The sequence below is a fragment of the Chionomys nivalis genome, chromosome 22, assembly GCF_950005125.1.
Source record: "Chionomys nivalis chromosome 22, mChiNiv1.1, whole genome shotgun sequence".
In the NCBI taxonomy this organism is placed as follows: domain Eukaryota; kingdom Metazoa; phylum Chordata; class Mammalia; order Rodentia; family Cricetidae; genus Chionomys; species Chionomys nivalis.
Window position 1 is genome coordinate 36,388,809 of NC_080107.1, and position 22,379 is coordinate 36,411,187.

Here is a 22,379-nt window from a genome sequence, read left to right on the forward strand (position 1 = left end):
TTCTAGTGTCCTAGGGTATAGAAAATACTCAAATAGAGGTATGTTTGAACTGAGCTTGAAAACGTCTTTCCATGCTTTAGAGGTAGATATGGCAATGAATGAAGCAATTACAAATGTCATGGTGATGAGATTATTCTATTTATGTTGCCATAACAAAGTGATCTTAGATTTTTTTTTTTAATGAGAGAGTTGACTGTGATTCCATATCTGGAATAGAAGGGTAAGTGGCCACATCTGGGGATGATACTTTTGGTGCAAGATGTTCAAAGTAGTGACCATCACTGAATTTCTGAAAGACAGCAATGTATGTGTATCTCCCCGTGTCACCTCTAAGGATAAACCTACCAGAATTTGCTTATGTGGGGCCTATCTAATCTTAATAATCTCTCAAGCCCTACTTCTAAATTCTATAGTCAAAGTAAGTTTCTATTCTTTTAATATTTCACATTTGGAGCTAAATTTTAACAAATGATATTCGGAGGGATATGCTGGAACCATGTGCAACACTTAACAGATACACTTGGAGACTGCTCTTTTGAAAAGGGTAAAGTCTACCTATATTAACCTGATAATTGGGTGGTAGGAAGTGGAAGGACATGAACACATAGTTGAGAATCTAATTTGTACAACTGTGGTAGAAAATTCATATCTATTTAACACATGTAATTAAAATGGTCAAATTGTCAACTTTGTTACTGGAGCTATCTGGTCTTTTCCCTTCCTTCCCTCCTCCTCTGCTACTTCCTTTTCCTTATGTGGACTTCACAATCATCGGTCTTCATTAAGTAGCTTTGCTTTCTTTATTATTATTATTATTAAATACCTCGGCAAGCACTCCGGCCTCCTTACAACATCTCAGAACTGACTTCCCACTCAGTGGACCACACACTCTCTCAGGGCCATTCTCCCTTTGCCATCTCACAAACGCTGACAACACAGTCAGGTCATCAACTTGAAAATTAAATGACCCAGCATTTTCAAGTTTCCCTCCGTGTAACCTCACACTCAGCCCTCAGCACTCTCACTGAGGCAAGCTGCTCACTAGAACTAAGCATGGCAAGGACTTTAGAGCCATCTCTGTCAGCTCAGGGTCACAACCGCTTCAAAACAAATTCTGAGCCCTGCTCTGCTATCTCTCCTACCTCGCTGTTCTTCAGATTATCTCTTTCAACCAGGAACTAAGACCTGGAAAAGGTAAGGAAAAGAAACCTCTAGTCTCCTCCCTGCCATCAGAAACATAGATTTAGCCCTTCAGATGAGTCACAGCAAGCCCGTCCCTCACAGTGAGGTTAGAAGGCTGATGGCTACTTTGTGCGGCCTCTGCCTGTCCAGGTGGAGGGGTGGTCCCGAGTCACAATTGGTACAGCATAAAAATTCAATGGCCCTGGCATAATTATGAATAATAGTCTCGTCCGCTTTTGTAAAGACTTCTGTAGTCTGCCAAACGGTTACATATCTTCTTTCGAAATTAGCTCCTTTCCAGAAGACTATTTTTGTCAGTTTATAATTAATATATCCCAGAAAAAATAATTTCATTTTTGTTCTGTTTTACTTTCTGTTTTATACCTGCTTGTTTGTTTTCTAAATATCTTTATTTTTCCCCTGGTTTCGATGTCTTCAAAGAGTTCCTGTATTGAGGGAACTGGTCCCTAAGTTGGTAGTATTAGAAGATGCTCTGACGCATTTAATAATTGAAACTGCTGGAAGGTCTTTGGTCACTGGGGACAGAACAGACATTAGAAGATAGTTCTCCTGAGACTCGAATAATCTCAACAAAATTGTGATAAGAGAAACAAGTCCTGCCTCTGTCTCTCTGGTTCCTGCCTTGAGCTATATTCTTCTTGCTTCTGTGTATAATCTTATTGTTATTTGATAGGATATGACACACCAGGGGTTGCCCTCAGCACAGAACTACCTCGGTGTTATATGAAATCTAAAACTCTGAACAAGATAAGCTTCTTTCTTTATAAAATTAGCCTGCTTCTGGTATTTTATTCTGGTAATAAGCTCATGACATATAGCTATGACTTGCAAGTATATAGTACTCCTTGTCTATTTCCCTACATTTCTGAAAGCTAGAAATTGTTTACAATCATCTACAATAGCCACATTTAAGAGGATTTTGTATACAAAGAATTTTTCAATTAGCTCTTTCTTGAAAGCACTGAGCTAAATAGTTTTTCCCAAATGCAAAACCTCTTAATATCCCAAGGTATTCTGGTTGCTGCTTTTCTTAAATGAATAAATTAAAGATTGAGTGCTTCTTAGTTAGCAGGAAAGTCATGAATCTTATCCTTAGCTACACATAGTGTAAGAAGAAATTTTAAATATTCGTAATGTCATGCCATAGGCCAAAACCATGCAGTGACTGTTTCTAGGAAAGAAACCAGAATATTTCCTCAAGTCCCATGGCTGTTGTTTCAGGTAAAGTCACTGAAGCCACAGCATCACCACAGAAGATAAGTCTGGAAGTGTTTCACTGTGGCAGACACAGGTTCCACCTTATATCTACCAGGTCTTCAGCTCTGAGATGGAACTAACACTGTGTTCTCAAACAATCCCAGATGATGACAGGTCAGGATGGAATCCTAGAAGCCCTGATTTAGATTTCCACCCATTTCCTACTCAGTACCTTTTCCAGCCCTCCTGTCAAGCAAGCACAGAGAATATTAAAATAAATAAATTAATTAAAAAATAAAAATACAAATTAGAAGAAAAACCAAAAAAAGCTATTTAGAGAGTGGAAGTGCTGGATTTATTAAACTGTTTTCCAGGTTACATTTCTAATGGAAATATTTGTTAAAGAGATTTATTCCTCATTAATTTTGCAGCTGTTTAGGGAATTCCTATGTCATATTCAGCTTAACACAATACAGAGAACTGTGAAAAGTGGATAGAAGTTCAAGATGGGTTCCTCGGGCTCAAGAGCTTTCATTGCAACTACAGTCAAACCTAGGGAGGGTGAAAGAGAAAGAGCAAATACACAGCAAGGCTTACAGTCATGTGTGAAGCAGTGGAACTCGCTGGAAATGGGAAAGGTGGCAGCCTCAGCACGCAATAGAATCAAATACTTCTCCAAAGAACAATCTATCTAAAATATGTGCTCATAATGTGGAGAAGCCAATGCTGGGACTGTGCTCCCTTTCTCCACTGTATGCTTCTTCACCTTTATCTATCTTTCCTCACAGTTGATGGCCAGAATCACTTAATAAACAAATTAATGGTTATTATTAGGTAATAAGACTGGAGAATCAGAAAAATAAGACCCAGGTGAAATGATAAACTCAGGTTAAAATGAACAGAAAATTTTGAATTTGAAGTAGTGGTAGGGTCCTTTGGAGATGATTATGAAAGAGGGATGATTTAGGAAATATACATATTTAATTTTTTTCTTTAATGTGAGGTATGTGTGTGTGTGTTTGTGTGTGTGTGTAGGTGTAGGTCTGTAACAGGCTTTTTCTTGGACTACCGGGCCCCAACTCCTGACCCAGAGACTTATTAATTAGAGAACCTCGGTTGATAGCGTGGGCTTGTTTCTAACTAGCTCATCTCTCAAATTAATCCATATTTTAAAATCTACATTCTTTTACATGGTTCAGTTACCTTAACTCTATACTGTCTATTATGCTTCCTCAATATCTGGCTGGCTGGCTGATGATTCTGCTTTCTCCTTCCCAGAGCTCTCTCTCTCCAGAAGTCATGCATATACCACCTGTCTAGCTCTTGGCCGTTTAGCTTTTTATTAAGCCAATCATAGTAACTCATCCTCACACAGTGTAAAGGGATCTTCCACAGCAGAGGTCAGAGGATGGTTTTTAGGAGATGGTTTTCTTCTTCCACAGGGCCATGGGGACAGAGCCAGGTTTGCACTGCTGAGCTATCTTACTTTCGGAGATCAGAGTTTTGAAAGACAACAAACATTCCCCATGATTTGTCTGCTCCTAGTTTCGTGCATGCTACTGCTGGGAATACTTTGTCCAGATCTTCACAGTCCTTCCGGGGATATGGATGCTCTAGCTACACTTGCCAGCACTGTGGTTCCTTAGGTTGAAACTCTTACCTAATTGTTCATCCCTGTATCAATCCATCAGTGATTTAATCACTCTCATTAACGCCACATGATTGTACTTCTCTTAGAAGTCATCCCCCTTCCCCTCTCCATACATACACAATACGTGTGTGCAACAGGGCCATCTCTGCTGTTTGAGTGATCCTAGAAATAACTGTGTGTTTATGTATGTTGTCAGTGATTTATTATGTGAAAGTTGTCTACTAGGGCATAAAGATACTGGGTAAACAGCAGCCCTAGATGGGCTACGTTCTAGTGATCAAAAAAAAAAAAAAGCAGTTTCCTTATATGTTTCCTGATCTCCTTCAATAGTAATAGTATTTATACCATGGTGGGGGTGGGGTGGGACACTGACTTAGCTTTTAAATGGTTGGAATATTGGTATTAGAAAACAAAACTCAAAGACTGGTTGTATTTACTATATTGTCTGTTAGTTTCGAAAATGGTTTTAGTTACATAAACTTTATGACAAAATAGTTTCCAATACACTTTCATCAACTATATTTTCACATTGGAAAATTCTTTTATTTCATTTGTAAAGTATGCATATAATTCTCTGATTACACTCATAGACGTCAATTTTTTGTAAAGACTAACTAAATATTGATGACAATTTAAAGATTATGTACTAGGATTACATTTCCTTATTTCTTCATACAGTGATTTAAAAGCTGAATCACTTAAAAAAGGGGGAGATTAACACCAGGGAGACTCTATTATCTTCCTTTTACTAATTAATGTTTTGGTGATGAGGCTTTTCTGCATAAATTTTCATTTTCTTGTAGAATTTAAATTGTTAAGAATAGCTCCCTAAAAACATAAATAAATAAAAATTTGGCCGGGCGGTGGTGGCGCACGCCTTTAATCCCAGCACTCAGGAGGCAGAGACAGGCGGATCTCTGTGAGTTCGAGACCAGCCTGGTCTACAAGAGCTAGTTCCAGGACAGGCTCCAAAACCACAGAGAAACCCTGTCTCAAAAAACCAAAAAAAAAAAAAAAAAAAACAAATAAATAAAAATTTGTAGAAAGTCATAAACTGTTCCAAAAATAAAAGAGGTCACTATAGCTGTACAGAATCCAGTGAGAGTGTCAGAGCGAGAACATTCCAGAGAGCTGTTGCGCAGCCATTGGTACCTGTATTGGGGAAACATAGCATACAAGCAAGAAGCTTACAGCCTCAGGGGCGAAAATTTTTTCATGTCAGAGACCGAGAACTCTTGCAGTCGTTTATGTCATCCCTTCTTCTCCAGACAGAAGATACCAAAAAGTTGCAATCAAAGATCTGTTCATCTTATTGATAAAGTCACTAATAAGCCAAAATGTCTGTCAACGTCAACCGTAGCGTGTCAGACCAGTTCTATCGCTACAAGATGCCCCGTCTGATTGCCAAGGTTGAGGGCAAAGGAAATGGAATCAAGACAGTTATAGTCAACATGGTTGACGTTGCAAAGGTGCTTAATCGGCCTCCAACGTATCCCACCAAATATTTTGGTTGTGAGCTGGGAGCACAGACCCAGTTTGATGTTAAGAATGACCGCTACATTGTCAATGGATCTCATGAGGCGAATAAGCTGCAAGACATGTTGGATGGATTCATTAAAAAATTTGTTCTTTGTCCTGAGTGTGAGAATCCTGAAACAGATTTGCATGTCAATCCAAAGAAGCAAACAATAGGTAATTCTTGTAAAGCCTGTGGGTACCGAGGCATGCTTGACACACATCATAAACTCTGTACGTTCATTCTCAAAAACCCACCTGAGAATAGTGACAGTGGTACAGGAAAGAAAGAAAAGGAAAAAAAAATAGAAAGGGCAAGGACAAGGAAAATGGCTCCGTATCCAGCAGTGAGACACCACCACCTCCACCACCAAATGAAATTAGTCCTCCTCCACACGCCGAGGAAGAGGAGGAGGATGATGATTTGGGGGGAGGATACAACTGAGGAGGCTCAGAGGCGCAGAATGGATGAAATCAGTGATCATGCAAAAGTTCTGACACTCAGTGACGATTTGGAAAGAACTGTAGAAGAGCGTGTTAACATCCTGTTTGATTTTGTTAAGAAAAAGAAAGAAGAGGGCATTATTGATTCATCTGATAAAGAAATTGTTGCTGAGGCAGAAAGACTGGATGTAAAAGCCATGGGTCCTCTCGTTTTGACTGAAGTTCTCTTTAATGAGAAGATAAGAGAGCAGATCAAGAAATACAGGCGCCATTTCTTAAGATTTTGTCATAACAACAAAAAGGCTCAGTGGTACCTTCTTCATGGTTTGCAATGTGTGGTAGCAATGCATCAAGCTTAGCTGATCTCCAAGATTCCACATATCTTGAAGGAGATGTATGAGCAGACCTTTTAGAAGAAGAGGTTATCATCAGCTGGTCGGAAAAGGCCTCTAAGAAATATGTCTCAAAAGAACTTGCCAAAGAGATTCGTGTCAAAGCAGAACCATTTATTAAATGGTTGAAGGAAGCAGAGGAAGAATCTTCTGGTGGTGAGGAAGAAGATGAAGATGAAAATATTGAGGTGGTATATTCGAAGACTGCCAGTGTACCAAAAGTTGAAACTGTGAAGTCTGACAACAAGGATGATGACATTGATATTGATGCCATTTAAAAGGATGGATACAACTTAGCTTAACAGTGTAATGCTGCAAATTTTTCTCCATTATCAGCCAGAAGTGCAACATGTATGTGCAAAAGCTAAAATGGCTTAACATCATGCTACACTTGATACTAAAAAGCTATTACTGTGAGTGGTCTATAATTAAGCCCAATGAGACATCCAGGGAGTCCATACATAACAGTGAACAGTTGTAGTTTGCTTATTTATAGCATGTTTCTTTTGGAAAAACTAGTGGTGGACACATTTGGATCACATTTATACAGTTATAAAAAATAAAGATTTGATTTTGGTCATTCTTCAGACTTTGGGCTCTGAATGGCTTATGCTGAAGTGATTGGCTACTTGTAGGATGTTACACCGTTTATTAAGGTCCTTGAGCCTGGTAGATTGTAGGTGCTGAAGCTTGCAGAATGTAAGCCATTAAGAAATGGAGTGTTTTAAAAGTTGTGTCTCCAGTCCCCATCTGTTCAGATTGGAAACTGACAATTTTCGTCATCCTAAGGGAGACTGATGAATAAATGACAGTATGACATCTTCATGAGCAGTAAAGACCTGCGTGTCCTATGGTTTTAAGAGCAAGTTTTGAAATTTGGAGTTGTGGTTTTTCAGTTTGTGTACACTCACCCCAAATTGTAATCTTTGGAGTCATGTGCATTGCACGTTGAATGAGCCAGGGAAATAATTAACAAGTATTTTGTGTGTTATTTAGTGGTTGCTTTGTACTGAGAGAAAAGCTTTGAGGTGTGATTAAATCGTAAATTCTGATTCTATTTGGGAGAAACAGGAAAAGGTGCACTTAATCTCTAGCTAAAACAGCATAATTTTTCAGCTTTTACCCTTAAATTATAATTTCAAGATGTTTAGACATACTGTATCTTGTGTTTGATGTGTTCTCCCCTTGCCCCCAATAAGAATAAGAAGGCTTATTCTTCAATGCCTTTTAATTTGGATATAATAGCTTGTACTTTAGATTTTGGTTGCTGTCTTGCCAAAATAAGTGTTATTGTGTTTCAAGCTTGATCCCCCTCCCCATAATTGTCTTATTTAAAGAGAAAGTTAAAATCATACTTCTGAGTCAGAGCCTGTTTAAAAAAAAAAAAAAAAAAAGAATCCAGTGAGAAAATCTAGCACTTAGAAACTTCCATCCACACTGTTAGGAAACAGAAAACTGGAACAGTATCTCTTAGTTGCTCATTAGCTATGATGTTGGAATATGTTCATGTTTAGGTATGCAAGTAATAAAATATGTATTCCATATTTCTTAATCAATCTCCTATTGCTGTCGAGACACACCAGGACCACAGCAAACCTTATAAAGGAAAACATTTAATTGTGACTGTATTAAAGTTTCAGAGGTTTAGTCTATGATTGTCATTTTGGGAAGCATAGTGGCACACAGGAAGATGTGTGTGTTAGGGTTTCAATTGCTAAGACATCATATCTTAATGAAATATATGCATCCAGTGTAGCCTGAAAAATCCCCATTCATAATCTATATCCCCATTATTCTCAATACTGCATTTAAAAGTCCAAAGTTCAAAGTCTCTTTGGAGACTCTTAGTAATCTCTTAACTGTAATCATCTGTAAATTAATACAAAAACTGGATCACATACATTCATCACACAATGGTAAAAGATATGTGTTGCCATTCCATTGAAAAAAAAAAGAAACATAGTGAGGAAATACTGGACCAAAGCAAGGCTGAAAACTCGCAGGCCAGACGGCAAAGTCTGCAACTTCATGTCTGATGTCAAAGCAGATCTTCAGATCTCCATTTCCTTTCAGCTTTATTATTGACTACGACACACTTATTTCTATTGGCCTGGTTCTATTACCTGTTAGCAGCTCTCCTTGGCAGGTATCCCACAAATTCTGGTATCTTTAACATTTTGGGGTCTTCAACAATATTCAGGCTTCAATTTCATAGCTTCACACAATGGCCTCTCTGGGCCTCCAAACTGGGACAACCCTGACACATTCCTATTCTTAGCAGCTTTTTTTAGCCATGGAGGGAGATTCCACAATCCTTTCTTATATTGAGTCTAAAGCCAGAAAAATGTTGCCCAAGTTGCTCAGCTATTCTGTATTATGGGGCTGGAACATGGTCCCCTCGTTCAAGTATATATTCACTTCCTCCTTTTGATGGTTTCTTTCACTGCCTAAACTTGGCTATCCTGGGATTTGCTCTTTAGACCAGGCTGGCCTCAAACTCAGAGATCCGCCTGCCTCTGCCTCCCAGGTGCTGGGATTAAAGGTGTGCATCACCACACCTGGCCCTAAAATTTTCTTTAATTTTTTTTCAGGAGTGGGAAGTTTAGCTGGGTGGGGTCACCACTCCCTTTACTCCAATTAGGATGAGGCTTTTCTTTAAATTTTGTAATCTCGCTGAGCACTGGATTTAGCTCCATTCCATGTTCTGGTGCTCCTTTTCTCCTCAAATTATACATTTTGTATTTCTTTTTGCCATGTTTGGTCTTTTCCATTGTAGATCTACATAAGACTGACACTAATAACCATATGACACAGTCAATACTAGACTGTCTTTAATTCTCTGCTGCCAGCAACAGCAATGCAAAACTTTTCAGTTTAGTTTCAGATAGACTTCTTGGACAAGGGCAAAAAGCAAGCACATTCTTCATCAAAATATCACAAGAACAGTCTTTAAGGGACTTACTAATAATCTCCTCTAAAACCTCTTGAGTCACACCATCCTAATCTATGTTAATCTCAGCACCACTGTATTTATGCTTCTACTGCTTTTGCCCATTAAACCCCACCCAAAGTGTGCAATTGCTTTCCTAATCCAAAATCCCCTGCTGCCTAGAATAAGCATGATCAGGCATGTCACAACAATACCCTCACCATGGTACTAATTTCTGTTTTAGTCGCTGTTTTATTACTGTGAAGAGAAACCATGACCATGACAATTCTTATAAAGGAAAACATTTTATTGGGACTGATTTACAGTTTAGAAATTTATTCCATTACCGTCATGGTGGGAATCATAGAAGTACACAGGCACACATGGTGCTAGAGAGGAAGCTGAGAATTCTACATCTGTCAGCAGGAAACAAGAAGAGAGAGCATTAAGCCTGGCTCGAGCATTTGAAACCTCCCAAACCCATCCCAGGTGACACAAAGTCCACACCCACTCCACTAAGGTCATGTCTCTTAATAGTGCTACTCCCTGATGACCAATATCCAAATCTATGAGTCTATGGGGACCATTCTTGTTCCTACTGCCTCAATTCTGTGATTATAACAGACAATCTTTCTACTAAGTGAGCTACATCACTAGCCTAAATATTTATTCCTTAAGAAAAAATAAATGTCATTTGAAGAATGCTTGCTCACTTGCAAATGAAAAGCTAGTTTTCTCCAAGGGAGTCTCATTGGGGAAACAAACTACTCTCAAGGGCAAATCCTATGACCAGCAGCAGATGGCCAAGAACAACAAACACAATAGCATCTTTGTAGGTTCCTTGTCTTACAATGTCCTTCCAGGACTTTACCTTTTCTCTTTTTTTTTAAAAAAAAATCTGATTATTTTTATTTTATTATTTAAATATATATAACACAAACAAATATATGTACATATATGTGTGTGTGTGTGTGTGTGTGTATATATATATATATATATATATATATATATATATATATCCTACACATCTTTTACATATTTATTGTGGCTTCCAGTTTAGTGTTCTTATGGGATTCCTGAGTGTGTCTATGAGTGGGTCTTAGTGTCTTATGCCTCCTCTTTTGCTCTTTCTACTTGTTTGTTTTTCCATTTCTGATATGATTGTTTTTTATTTATTTTATTGTAGTTTATTTTACTATTATTATTTCACAGAAGCCTATTTGTTTATAATGAGAGACAGAAAGAGAATGGTTGTAGATGGAGGGGAAGTGCAGAGGAACAGGGTGAGGAAACTAATGTAATCAGTATATATTATGTGGAAAAAAAACCCAATAACTATTTTCAATTAAAGGAAAGAAAAAGAAGAAAAAGGAGGGAGAAGACATGAACAACACACTGTCATCGTGCTTTGCATTTTCAAAGAGTAGAAGTGATTTTATGATTTGCTTAGACATGATTTGAAATATAACAAAATAAATCAGAAAGTATTTTATTCCATTACCTTTTATATTAGTCAGTAAGTTGATTATATCTTTCTCTGAAAGAAAAACTTTCTTTATTCTCTATAGACAAGAAACTCTGGTGGGCAGATCAAAACTTAGCTCAACTCGGAACTTGTAACAAGAGAGATGGAAGAAACCTCACTGTCCTACGAAATAAGACATCCGGGGTTGTGCACATGAAAGTGTATGACAAAGAAGTACAACAAGGTATGTCCCTCCATGATGAAAGTATGATACTACTCAAGAAGGTTTTCTTACTTTCCTACTGCTTTCTCAAGCAAATAAGCTGTGGGCTCTTTTTCTAGCCTTTAGTTACAAGTTTGGGGTAGGAAACCTTGCCTAATATTGAAGAAAAATGTCTTTCACATAAGAGGCATAGTGATTTTTAAACTTTGGAATTTCTTCTGTAGGATATTCAATTTTTCACTTAATTGACAGTTTTATCTAGTACTCAACTAAAAATTGCAGATATACAAAACAATTAAATAAAAAATTTTATACTATGTAATGTTTCCAGAGGTCTTCAAATGCACCACCTTGACGCAAGAATCTCACATCTTAAAGCACAGTATCGTTTGGCCTTGTACATCCCCATTTTTGCTTCACTTGTCCACGTGGTGGAGAATGCAATGGAGTGAAAGTTAGCAGATGGTTTACAAAGATGGACTTGTCACAGGACTCAGATGGGAGGTGAATTAGAGATCTGGGCCATTGCAGCTGAGCTCTTGGTAGTCCTTTCTTAGTCTTTGCTACAGGATGTATGACAGCGTAATCCTCTTCTGAAAATAAAGTCAGTCTCCACATAAGCCTCCCACATGCTTAAAGCCATCTTCTACAATCCTTCTTCCTCTGCCTCTTCCTTATATCCTCCACATACACATGCTGCTTCCTTAAATACACTGTTTCCTAATTTGGGTTTCTGCCTTGAAAATCCTTTCCTTCACCTACATTTCTTCTCACAGTAAACTTCCAAACTGTATTTTGACATTAAGAAGGGGGATTTAATACAAATAATTTGGAATATGTAGACCAAATAAGAGAAAAGGAGAGGCAAGAGAGGAAACCAAAGGGCCTCCTGTTTCAGAAGTGTGCAGTATTCATGAGGGCTGCTTTTGCTGGTGATAACCGTTGCAAGCTGCCAGAACAGCAGTAGACACAATACAAAATAGAGGAGTAACTGTCATCCACTTCAAAGATGGAAATTTTGGTCTCGATTCCTTTCTGGGGTCAAGGAGAATATATCTTTTCTTGGAATAGTCAAAAGGATTATTTGAAATTTAATGTTATATGATTAAGTTTCTTTTATTGTTGAGAAGACATCAACTCACAGATGACCTGTGCATGCAAATGTACACTCCTTCCAGAATATTTAAGTAATTTTCTTTGATTATTTTTATTCAACTATATCACATGTTTTAAACATATTCACCACCACATTCTATTATCTTTTTTCTCCTCTTTCCTGTAACCCTTTTCCTTCTCCTACTCACATTTCTGCTGTCTTATTGCATAAAACAGTAAAGAAAAACATGTATGTTATTTGTCTTCCTGATTTTGGATTACTTTCCATACTATACTCATCTGTAGGTGTATCATTTTTCTGTAAAGACAAAACAAGACAAAAAAAATACGATTTCATCATTTATGTCTTAATAAAATTCTAATGTGGTTGTGGGTATATTTTGTTCTATCATCTGTTAATAAACATGTAGGATGTCTTTATAAGATGGTTACTGTAATAATGCTGCAATAAACATATAAGTACAGGTATGTCTTCATTGTGTCAGCTGAGAGTCATGTAAGAAACGTACTCAACAGTTGCATGACTGGGTCATACGCTTAATTTATTTTTTGCTATTACACTTCCATACTGATTTCCATAATACCTGTATTAATTTATATTCTACCAACAGCCTATGATTTTGATTCCTTAATGATTGCCATTCTTTTTCCCTGATGGCTAAGTATATTCAACACACTAAGTAGTGTTAGTCAATTGTACTTAATATTTTCATCAATATCTGTTAATTTTATTAGTCAATTTATGGATTGGATTGTGTTTTGGTATATTAAATTTTTTGATACATGGGCAATTTTAAACCACTTGATACAATAATAAAGTAATTTTTTATTAGTAGTTAGACAACGTTTTCTATATTTCAACAAACAATAAAGGCATGGAGGGTAGTCATTGGTGGAATGTTTGCAGAACATATATGAGGACTTGCGTTTGATCCACACACAGAAAACCAATATGTAAATAAATAAATAAGTATTGGTATTCAAGTCATGTAGATAATACTATGTTATATGTAATCCAATACTGATAGTAAAATGTAAGACATTTTTATGTCTATTCAATACAAGCTTATTTAGTACAAAAGTGTAAAATTGATAATACCACTATCAATTTCATTGCAGTGTATGCAACGAACATATTTCTGAGACGTATCTAAACACAGCCATAGAAAGTACAGCCCACACAGAACCAGGGAGAGAGCAAGAAGCAATTCCAACCAAGGTGCCCAGAGACAAGAAGGTCTTTTCCTTTTAAGACATAAACAACACATACTTCTTGTGAAACTGCACATCAATTTTGTAGATAGTGGTTCTGATAAGTTTTCAGGGGGATGAGTTTATAAATGACTCTTGATTCTGCTCTTCTTAGCTTCATGCCCCTTACCTGGACGTTTTGACTCTATAGGTGCCACTGGGTGATAAATGCACCGTGAAAGTGTCTGACCCAGTGGTAACACACAACTGCACCATTCTCACTGGAAAATGCTGAGAAAAGCATCTGTTTGAAAGACAACGCCATTAACAGAATCACTGTCGGTAGCTTGAAAGCTTCATTAGAATGAAATATGAGCGATTTAAGGCTCTTTAAGGTGTTAACATTATTACCTCCTTAGATTTCAAAGTACAACTAACTGCCTCGTTCATCTTTTTTGACACAGATCACTGGACAGTTGAGGTTCTTGTAGTCAAGTGGACTTTCCAGCTCCACTTGTCATTTAGGGTGTGCTTTGTGAATGCCAACCTCACTACAAAATGCTAATCTAGACTTCTACTTACAGCTTGATAATCACTGAAATTGCCCCCATGTACATATTTATATATGAAAATGGAAACAATTAAAGTATAACAAATTTCATTATTATTTTCTATATTTTGTCTCCACAGAGGTTCTGTGAAATGTATGTTGTTATCTTACAAGCGTGTTAAAATATATGGCTTGTTTATATCAACAAATAAGTATAAAATAAATTGCCAGCATTGTAGTTGCACTACCCACATGCAGCTGCCACGCTGTTTTCTACTTTCCCCATCATTATGCTAATATTATAAAGTTCTCGTATTCTCTTACTTTCATGTGTTCATTCTATTCCTAGACTTATTTTCCTGTACTTTTTCATCTCTCTCAGCTCTCCTCTTCATATAGTGTTCTTTTAAACTTTGTGTTGAAACACCATTTGCCCAGATCTTCCCAGACATCAGGCTTTGGTGTTAGTTGAAGCAAGCAAGCATCACATAAGCACCTATATGTGGACTAGCATGAAGTTAACATGTATCCACATGCTTTCCATACAATCAAGCACATGCGTGGTCAGTTAAGACTGTATATACAGTTGTCAATGTAGCTGTCTTCTTGTTAAAAATATCAGAGATCGGAACTGGCTGTCCCTTTAAGTCACCTTGAGAAAAAGGGTGAATGAGTCAGCCGCCTCCCTAGCTCATATAACAGATACTTGGAATTCTTTTAAAACTTCAAGTTACTTCAATATTGCTGAGCTATGGACAAAGAAATGAGCTGAGAATGTGTTTCATCTCCCACATAAAGAATATTTCCCACTCAAGAATGACAGAGATAGTGACCGATTCTGTTGAGCAATTAAACCCGCGAATTCAGAAAATGAGAAATAATGAAGCTAGTTGGCATTTTGAACCTCCCATAGAGTCTTGCTGATACACTGCTGTCAGCATGCTTTGTGATGGTCACCTGATTTCTGAACTTTGTTGCAGAGCTTTACCGCATTAAATACCATTCAAATTGTCCTAGAACAATAAAATTGTAAAAATTTGAAGGAATTTACAGGGTGGACTGTAAATTACTTAACTTTATGCTACAGGTTTAATTAATACAATGGAAGATCTGTATAGAATATCAATGTGGGTTTACCTGACTAATATTTGTTTTTGTCACCATACAGGAATGGGAATAATTAACATGCCAATTAATTGCATGATTTGTTTGGGTGTAATTTAAATATATTCTGAAGGAATTATGTTCTTTGGGCTGCAGAAAATAATTTCTTTGCTTTAAAAGTAATTTAAAAACATGTATGCATGCATAAATCCTGTCCTTTTAGAGGTGAAGCTACCTTTGAGTCAGAAAGGAAATACTCCTTTTTTGTGTGATCTTACAAAAAGTCAACATTTAACTATGTGCTCAATCTGTTTCCTTAATGTGAACTCAGCACATGTTTACTAGTTTTATCTGATTTTAAGGTAACTAACAGCAGGACATGAGGACACATGCTCCAAAGCCAAAGCCATCACTTGAGAAACTGATATAAGAGGGTCATGGATTCTAGACCAGCTGAGCATTATCTAGTCAGCTCTGTTTCAACAAACAAAATCCCAAAGGCCAGAAATTAAAATGTTAATGACAGTATTCATGAAAAATCCAATTTCTTCTTTTTCATATGACCTGTGATACTGTTTAATTGTTTTGGAGGGCATAATGCAATCATAATCTGTCACTTGAAGTTATTTGAAAGACAGATGTCATATCCTATATAAACCAGCTACATTTAGAAACAACATACATATTTGTTTACATTTTTCATATCTATATGTCTCTTATGTTCTTTATTAATTTCTTTTTGATGTTTGCTTTGTTTTCTTTCTCTGCAGGCAGCAATTCTTGCCACCTAAATAATGGTGGGTGCTCTCAGCTTTGTTTACCTACATCTGAAACTACCAGGACTTGCATGTGTACGGTGGGATATTATCTCCGGAAGAACCGCATGTCATGCCAAGGTAAATGTTCACAAGAATTTGACTATGGTGTGCTTACTGAATCCATCTGACATGCCACACAGATTTTAGGAAGCCACTGCTAGTTACCAATTAGAAGAGTACAACATTGTCTTGTTATTAGGGCAATAGTTGTGTGGGTAACTCGTTAAAGCCTTAACAGCATCTTCCTCTAAGAGTAGTTTAGACCAAGAGCAAGACCAAATTTGAGTTTGCCAGTCATATCTCTCCTCCTGTATTCCATCTATCTGTAGTCTGTGTCTGTCATGTGCATGTGTGCCTGCATATATGCGTGTGTGTGTGTGTGTGTGTGTGTATCTGTCTGTCTGTTCTTAACAGACATTTATTGAACAATGCAGAAAACATGGCACAGGAAAGGAATGAGGATATTTTTCCTTACACAAATCTGTAAGAGCATCATAAGGCAAGAGCTACTTTACTAATCCTAACTGACCCAGAACACCAGTCGAAACACAAACTGATGGATGTTTTCAACCTATATACACATGTTGCTTTTTAACATTTATTTATGCCGGATATTGGTTCTTTTTAAGTTTATTTTAAACCTCTTTGACTGCTCCTTCTACAAATGATTGTCACACCAAAAACAACACTCACAAACACATACACACACATGGTATTCTGGACTAGAGGTATGTAGAAGAGTATAGTTTTAAGACTAAACTGATCATTTAGTTTATCTTATAATCGCTGATTATCTGGGAAGTCCAAGTCTTGGTAAGTTTGGCTACATTGTTACCTTAAAATCAGATAAAACTAGTAAACATGTGCTGAGTTCACATTAAGGAAACAGATTGAGCACATAGTTAAATGTTGACTTGATTATAGGTACTTTCAGATAAAGCTATCCCCACATATGCTACTTAGCTACATACAAAGGCACTTAATGGGTTGGAAATATTTGAAGTATCATTCTTTCTTCTAAGATGTCCTCATTTTTGTTACATTTGTTTGTTTGTTTGTTTCTTGGGGTGTTGCACACGTCACAGCATGGGTATAGACGCCAGATGACAACTTGTAGGGGGTAAGGGTTCTCCATATGGATCGAGCGGATGGAACTAAGTAAGGTCCTCAGCCTTGGTGACGAGTACTTTTACCTGCTGAACTGTCTTGCCAGGCTAAGACTTTGTCATTTCCAGAAGATAACTTTGGACAATTTGAAAAAAATAAATCTTCAACCAATGTAGTAGCTTCTATATTCACCTTGAATGGCCAAAATTGGGGTAAAGAGCTGTGGTTGCTTTGGTGGGATTATTGTACAAGATAAACTCAGTTCTATTAATTGTTTTCAACCATTTAGACAAAACATCACCAAGAAGTGAAGCCCCAGATTTGCGTATTTGAAGGACAAAGGCATTTTCTGGGAGGGAACTGTGTGCCACCCTAAGGGTTACGGATTCCCTTTTAATTTCATAGTCTGTATGTGTGTTAGTTCACAAAATGTTCATTTCTTTAACCATATTGGGTAGCCAATGATAAGAACTCAGTTTTACCTTAAAAGATGTCTCCATTTGATTTGGGAAAATACATCAGAATTATGAATAATTTCATTCAAAATAGAATACATGAATGGCACTTATTTTCTGTCAGACACTGTTTAAAGTATCTTGACCTTTCTAACTTCCTCCCCTCCTTGTAAATTGATGAGTTGAATCCCTGTCACCCAATTTGATATATCATAAAACTGAGAGAAATAATTTTATTTTATTAATATAAATATATATCAATAATAAACATATATGTATTTTCCAATATCTTGTAGAATCCACAAGCATTAGCATGTGGACCTCTGGCAGTAAACTTATATCTATGTGTTTATTTTAGGAGAAAGTCATTATTATATTCAAAAATGTATTCTGGGTAAAACTTAATACCTTATTTCTTGGCCCATTTGAATCTAAATGAATTGAGAAATGAACTGTGTACCTTAAAAACTATAAATGTCTATTACAACAATCGCAATGACATAGCTTTGTAACTCAAAAGCCATTATTTTACAGTAGCAAGTATATATTTATATTTTAGAGAATACAGAATGCCCTTTGTCCATGAGGCCAGACATTCTGGGAATGATCCACTTCAGAGCTTCTGTCAGTGATCTCATACCAAGGACATTGCTGACCAAGAACCGTTCAGCTTCACCCACTTGGCTCCTGGGATGTGACTCTGTGATCTTTGAAACCCTCTGAGAGATTGCAGTGCACACCAGAGTCTCAGGGCCTCAGCTTATCTATATTTCAACTATGGGAAATGCACAGCTAGAGAAGTTTGATGAGACTAAGAAATGCATCCACTAATAAAGATTTCTATCCTGGGAATTATATTAAAGGGTCATTATGTGAAATATTCAGTTTGAACTTTCTTTCCTTCACTTAGGTATAGAATCCTTTCTTATGTACTCTGTTCACGAAGGAATCCGGGGGATCCCTCTTGAACCAAGTGACAAAATGGATGCTCTGATGCCTATATCAGGGACTGCCTTTGCTGTGGGGATAGACTTCCATGCGGGTAAGTAGATTCTAGTAATATTTATGTATAATGCTCTCTTGACTCAGAAAGCACAATGGCAATTTGACTCTCAATCTGTACTTGGATAGTCAAGTTGAAAGTGAAATTAGGATTATTTTTAGCCTATTACAAATTATTCTAATTACATTTTGTTTGCAAAAAATCTAGTATATTATTTTCTCTTTCTAAATAGTAATATTGGAAGTACATTTTATGTCATGTTTGAAAATTGGTTGTTTTCTTATTTTTTTTTTTACTTTCATCTATTTATAAGTATAAAAATACCACAAGTAAAAATTCTAATCTATTAAATTCTTAAGGTATAACCTTATTGAAAATATTTTTAATGGATAATTAATAGTAAGATAATTTCTATACATTTTAATGTAGCATGTGTGGGAAGGCAGAGTGGCTTTAATTTAATGTGTTTCACAAACAATGGAAGAAAGCAACCAAAGACCACAAAATTGCTGTGGGTATAGAAAATTAATGGTAAACACGGCTGAATGTATTGAAGCCAGCAAGTTGGGGGACAGGTAACTGCTAAAGTCAGATGCAGCAGCAGTGCTAATGGTGGCTCTCTCATCTCTTTGATTCTTACATATCTTATTTTACACTTCAGATTTTAAAGTTATTAAAACAAATTTGTTGGCCCCTAATCTTAAGTTTCACATTTTCTGTGTTCATGTTTTTGTGTTGAAATGCTCACAGAGAATTCTAGTGCTCCTGTAATTAAAAACTTATCTAATATCAAAAAGCTACTAGCTCTCTGATTTGTAATGTAAATTAAATTAAAGAATTATTAAAATATTAAAAATTGTCTTTGGGCTGAACAAATGGCTCAGTGGTTAAGAATGCCTGTTTATCCTACAGAGGGTTCAGGTTCAGTTCCAGCTGGCACCTCACCACTTTTTGGAACCCTAGTTCCGTGTGCTCTGGCATCTTGTCTGACATTCATAAGAACTAGACACGTGTGTGCAGTACATACACATAGACAAAACACTCATACACATAAAATCAAGATGATATATCCTTTTGTTTTTTATCTTTGCTCATCAGTACATGAACTTCTAGTGACAACATTCTTTTACTCCCTTGCTATAATATTTTTTGACGTTTGAAAATTTGGGAGATCTTTAAAAAATGGTTCAAAGATGACTTTTTTGTTTTTTTCTGTATCTTTTTTTATATTATTATTATTATTATTATTATTGTTATACTGAAGCTCACTACATAGACCAGGCTTCAAACACATTGAAATATGCCTGTATCTATGCTATGAGTTCGGAGATTAATGATGTTTGCCACGACACACAGTACCAAAGCCATTTTTTCTTAAATAAGTTATTTTGCACAAAATCCTTGATACCATATAGACACATATGTTCTATATTTGTTTGTTTTCAAAAGATTCGTCAACTTGTTTTAGGTTTATGTCTATAAGTCTGAACATATGTGTGTACTTGCCTGCGTGAAATGTCCACAGGGGCAGGACTTCTGTGGTATAGTGGTACTGAAAATTGAACCCAGGTCCTCTACAAGAGAATCAAGTACTATTAATCACTGAGCCATTTCAACAGCCTTTAAGCTTCTGATATTTTAAAAAATGCTTTCTGCAAAAGGGAATACCAAAAAAAATGTTTTATTAAACATTATGGTAATTCTGCCAAAAGCATATTACAATTTTTGACCTACTATTGATCAAACCACTTCATTACTTATGGAAGATTTATTACTTTATATTGTATAATATACCTTGATTTTTATACACATGACTTTTCCTTACAATTTTATTATATGATTCATTAAGTGAAAAACTAAGAAAATTTGGACTTTCATACATATTCATTTTAATTTAGTACAAGGTCTAATATGTTAGCTCATATTTCGTATTTCATTGTTTGAAAGACTCATTAGTTATCTTTGAAAATATATGATTAATTTTCATGAAGCAGTAATACTAAAAGTAAAAAGATATTAATATTTTGATTTTGTCATAACAAGAAATTTCAAGAGTAAACTAATTATTTGTAGCAGTTAAATATACTCTTTGTGGTTTTATGTCTGGAAAAGGTTAAATCTAATAATGAAGTATAATTTTCTTTGTAGGCAATAATCATCTACTTATTTCAATAATTCAATAATTGTTAATACAATATTCTTAATTCATATTAAAGTATCTTTTCATCAGCAGAAATTATTAGTTTTAGATAAAATTATTATTTTATGTCAACTAGAATTTTAAAAATACTTATTTAGTCTTTAAATGTTTCATACATCTTTACAATTATTTTAAAAGACTATGTCCACCATTATCTCCCTTTAACCCTTTCTAGTACTCCCAACAACATCACCATCTCAACTTTATATCCTCTATTTTTGCCATTATTAGTAGCCCCTCTAGTGCTGCCCATACATTCCTGCTATGTGAACATTCATTGTTATGTGGGCATCTAACAGTTGCAAGATCCCTAAAGGAGAGTGACCCTCCCTCTCTTAGGAACTATCAACTTCTAATGGTTCCTCTCCAAAAAGTAGATCTCTGGGGGGCCCTTCCCAGTTTGTGCTTGAATCTAGACTGATTTCATGTAGTGCAAGTAACTGCTGTTGTTGTGAGTTGATATGAGCAATAGCCATGCCATGTCCAGCACTCTGAATTTTATAACTCAGCTGTCAGCTCTTAGATTCTCTCCATCTACCCTTCATGAAGTCCTGAACCTCACAGAGAGAGGTGAGTATAGATATCCAGACACAGCTGAGTACTTGTGGGTACAATACTTGGCAGTTTGACCACTTATGAGTGTGGTGATTTGAAAGACAAGGGCCCCTGCAAAGGGAGTGCCACTATTAGGAGATGTTGCCTTGTTGGAGTAAGTGTGATCTCATTGGAGGAAGTGTGCCACTGTGGGGGCAGGCTTTGAGGTCTCCTATGCTCAAGCTATGCCCAGTGTGGGACCAATTTCTTCTGTTGCCTGGGGATCAAGATATAGAACTCTCAGCTACCTCTCCAGCACCATGTCTATCTGCCTGCTGCCATGTCCCTCCATGATAATAATGGACTAAACCTCTGAAACTGTAAGCCACCCCAATTAAACATTTTCTTTATAAGAGTTGTAATGGTGTCTCATCACAGCAATAGAAACTCTAAGACAATGAGTCTTTGCATTAACCAAGATATACTTGAAGAAGAAGCTGAATGCTTAGTGTAGAATTCCAGAAAAAAAATATTTTATATACCCTGCTTCTTCTAAATAAGAAAATATTTAGGCTTATCACATAGATACAGTGTAAAGGCATAACCTATTATCTCTCCTGTCAGGAGAAGGTAACAAGGCAACACCTGCTTCGAAACTAGGGAGTGGAAAATGAAGATATAGTCAACCACCATTGAGATGAGCCCAAGTATAGCAGAAGAGAACTTGAATTTCAGTGCCCACTCAAATCATTTGTGAGCTCTTTGGTTTCAGCAAGTATTTATTTGTTTATTTTAGTCTTAACTTCCTTATTTGTGAAATATGCAGAAACATCTAGAGAGTATACTCACACATTTGACACAATACTCGATACACGTGATGCTCAGAGTCTATAATCACATTCAATAAAGAACATATGAGTTATGGCATATAAAATGAATAGAAAATATTTGTACTTTCTTTCCTGATAGTGTGTTTCTAGACAGCTATTTGCATAGGATAGTAGGTATTTCTTTATGACATGGGGCATCAGAAATTGACTGGGGATGATTTTTCTGGTGAAGATAAACATTACACCCACCTCATTATCAATCTCTGAAGCAGATACTTAAAGATTGGGAACATTACCATCTGCACACAATCCTGAAATGCCAACCTTGAGACTGGCATACAGTGCTTCAACAACTATCAGACATGGTAATGAGATGATGGTGTTGGTGAGAGTATTATGGGCTCCAACAATTTCACAAGACTTCTGTGCTCCCATGTACTGTGCGGTCTCCT

At 36.5% G+C, this 22,379-nt stretch overlaps 1 protein-coding gene and 1 pseudogene across 7 annotated transcripts in view; both read left to right on the forward strand.

The window, feature by feature from the left end:
• The window catches only part of Lrp1b (LDL receptor related protein 1B), a 1,777,797-nt gene that overhangs the window by 1,237,907 nt on the left and 517,511 nt on the right, over positions 1–22,379 (forward strand). For all 7 annotated transcript variants that reach the window (XR_009056008.1, XM_057755646.1, XM_057755649.1 and 4 more), the window contains exons 33-35: positions 10,900–11,040; positions 15,751–15,876; positions 18,271–18,402. Coding sequence is in view for 6 of the 7 variants with exons in the window: in XM_057755646.1 (XP_057611629.1) it covers positions 10,900–11,040; positions 15,751–15,876; positions 18,271–18,402 (399 nt within the window). In the remaining variant the exon portion in view is untranslated. The remainder of the gene's footprint in view (positions 1–10,899; positions 11,041–15,750; positions 15,877–18,270; positions 18,403–22,379) is intronic.
• LOC130864842 (eukaryotic translation initiation factor 5-like) lies at positions 5,186–7,589 on the forward strand (annotated as a pseudogene).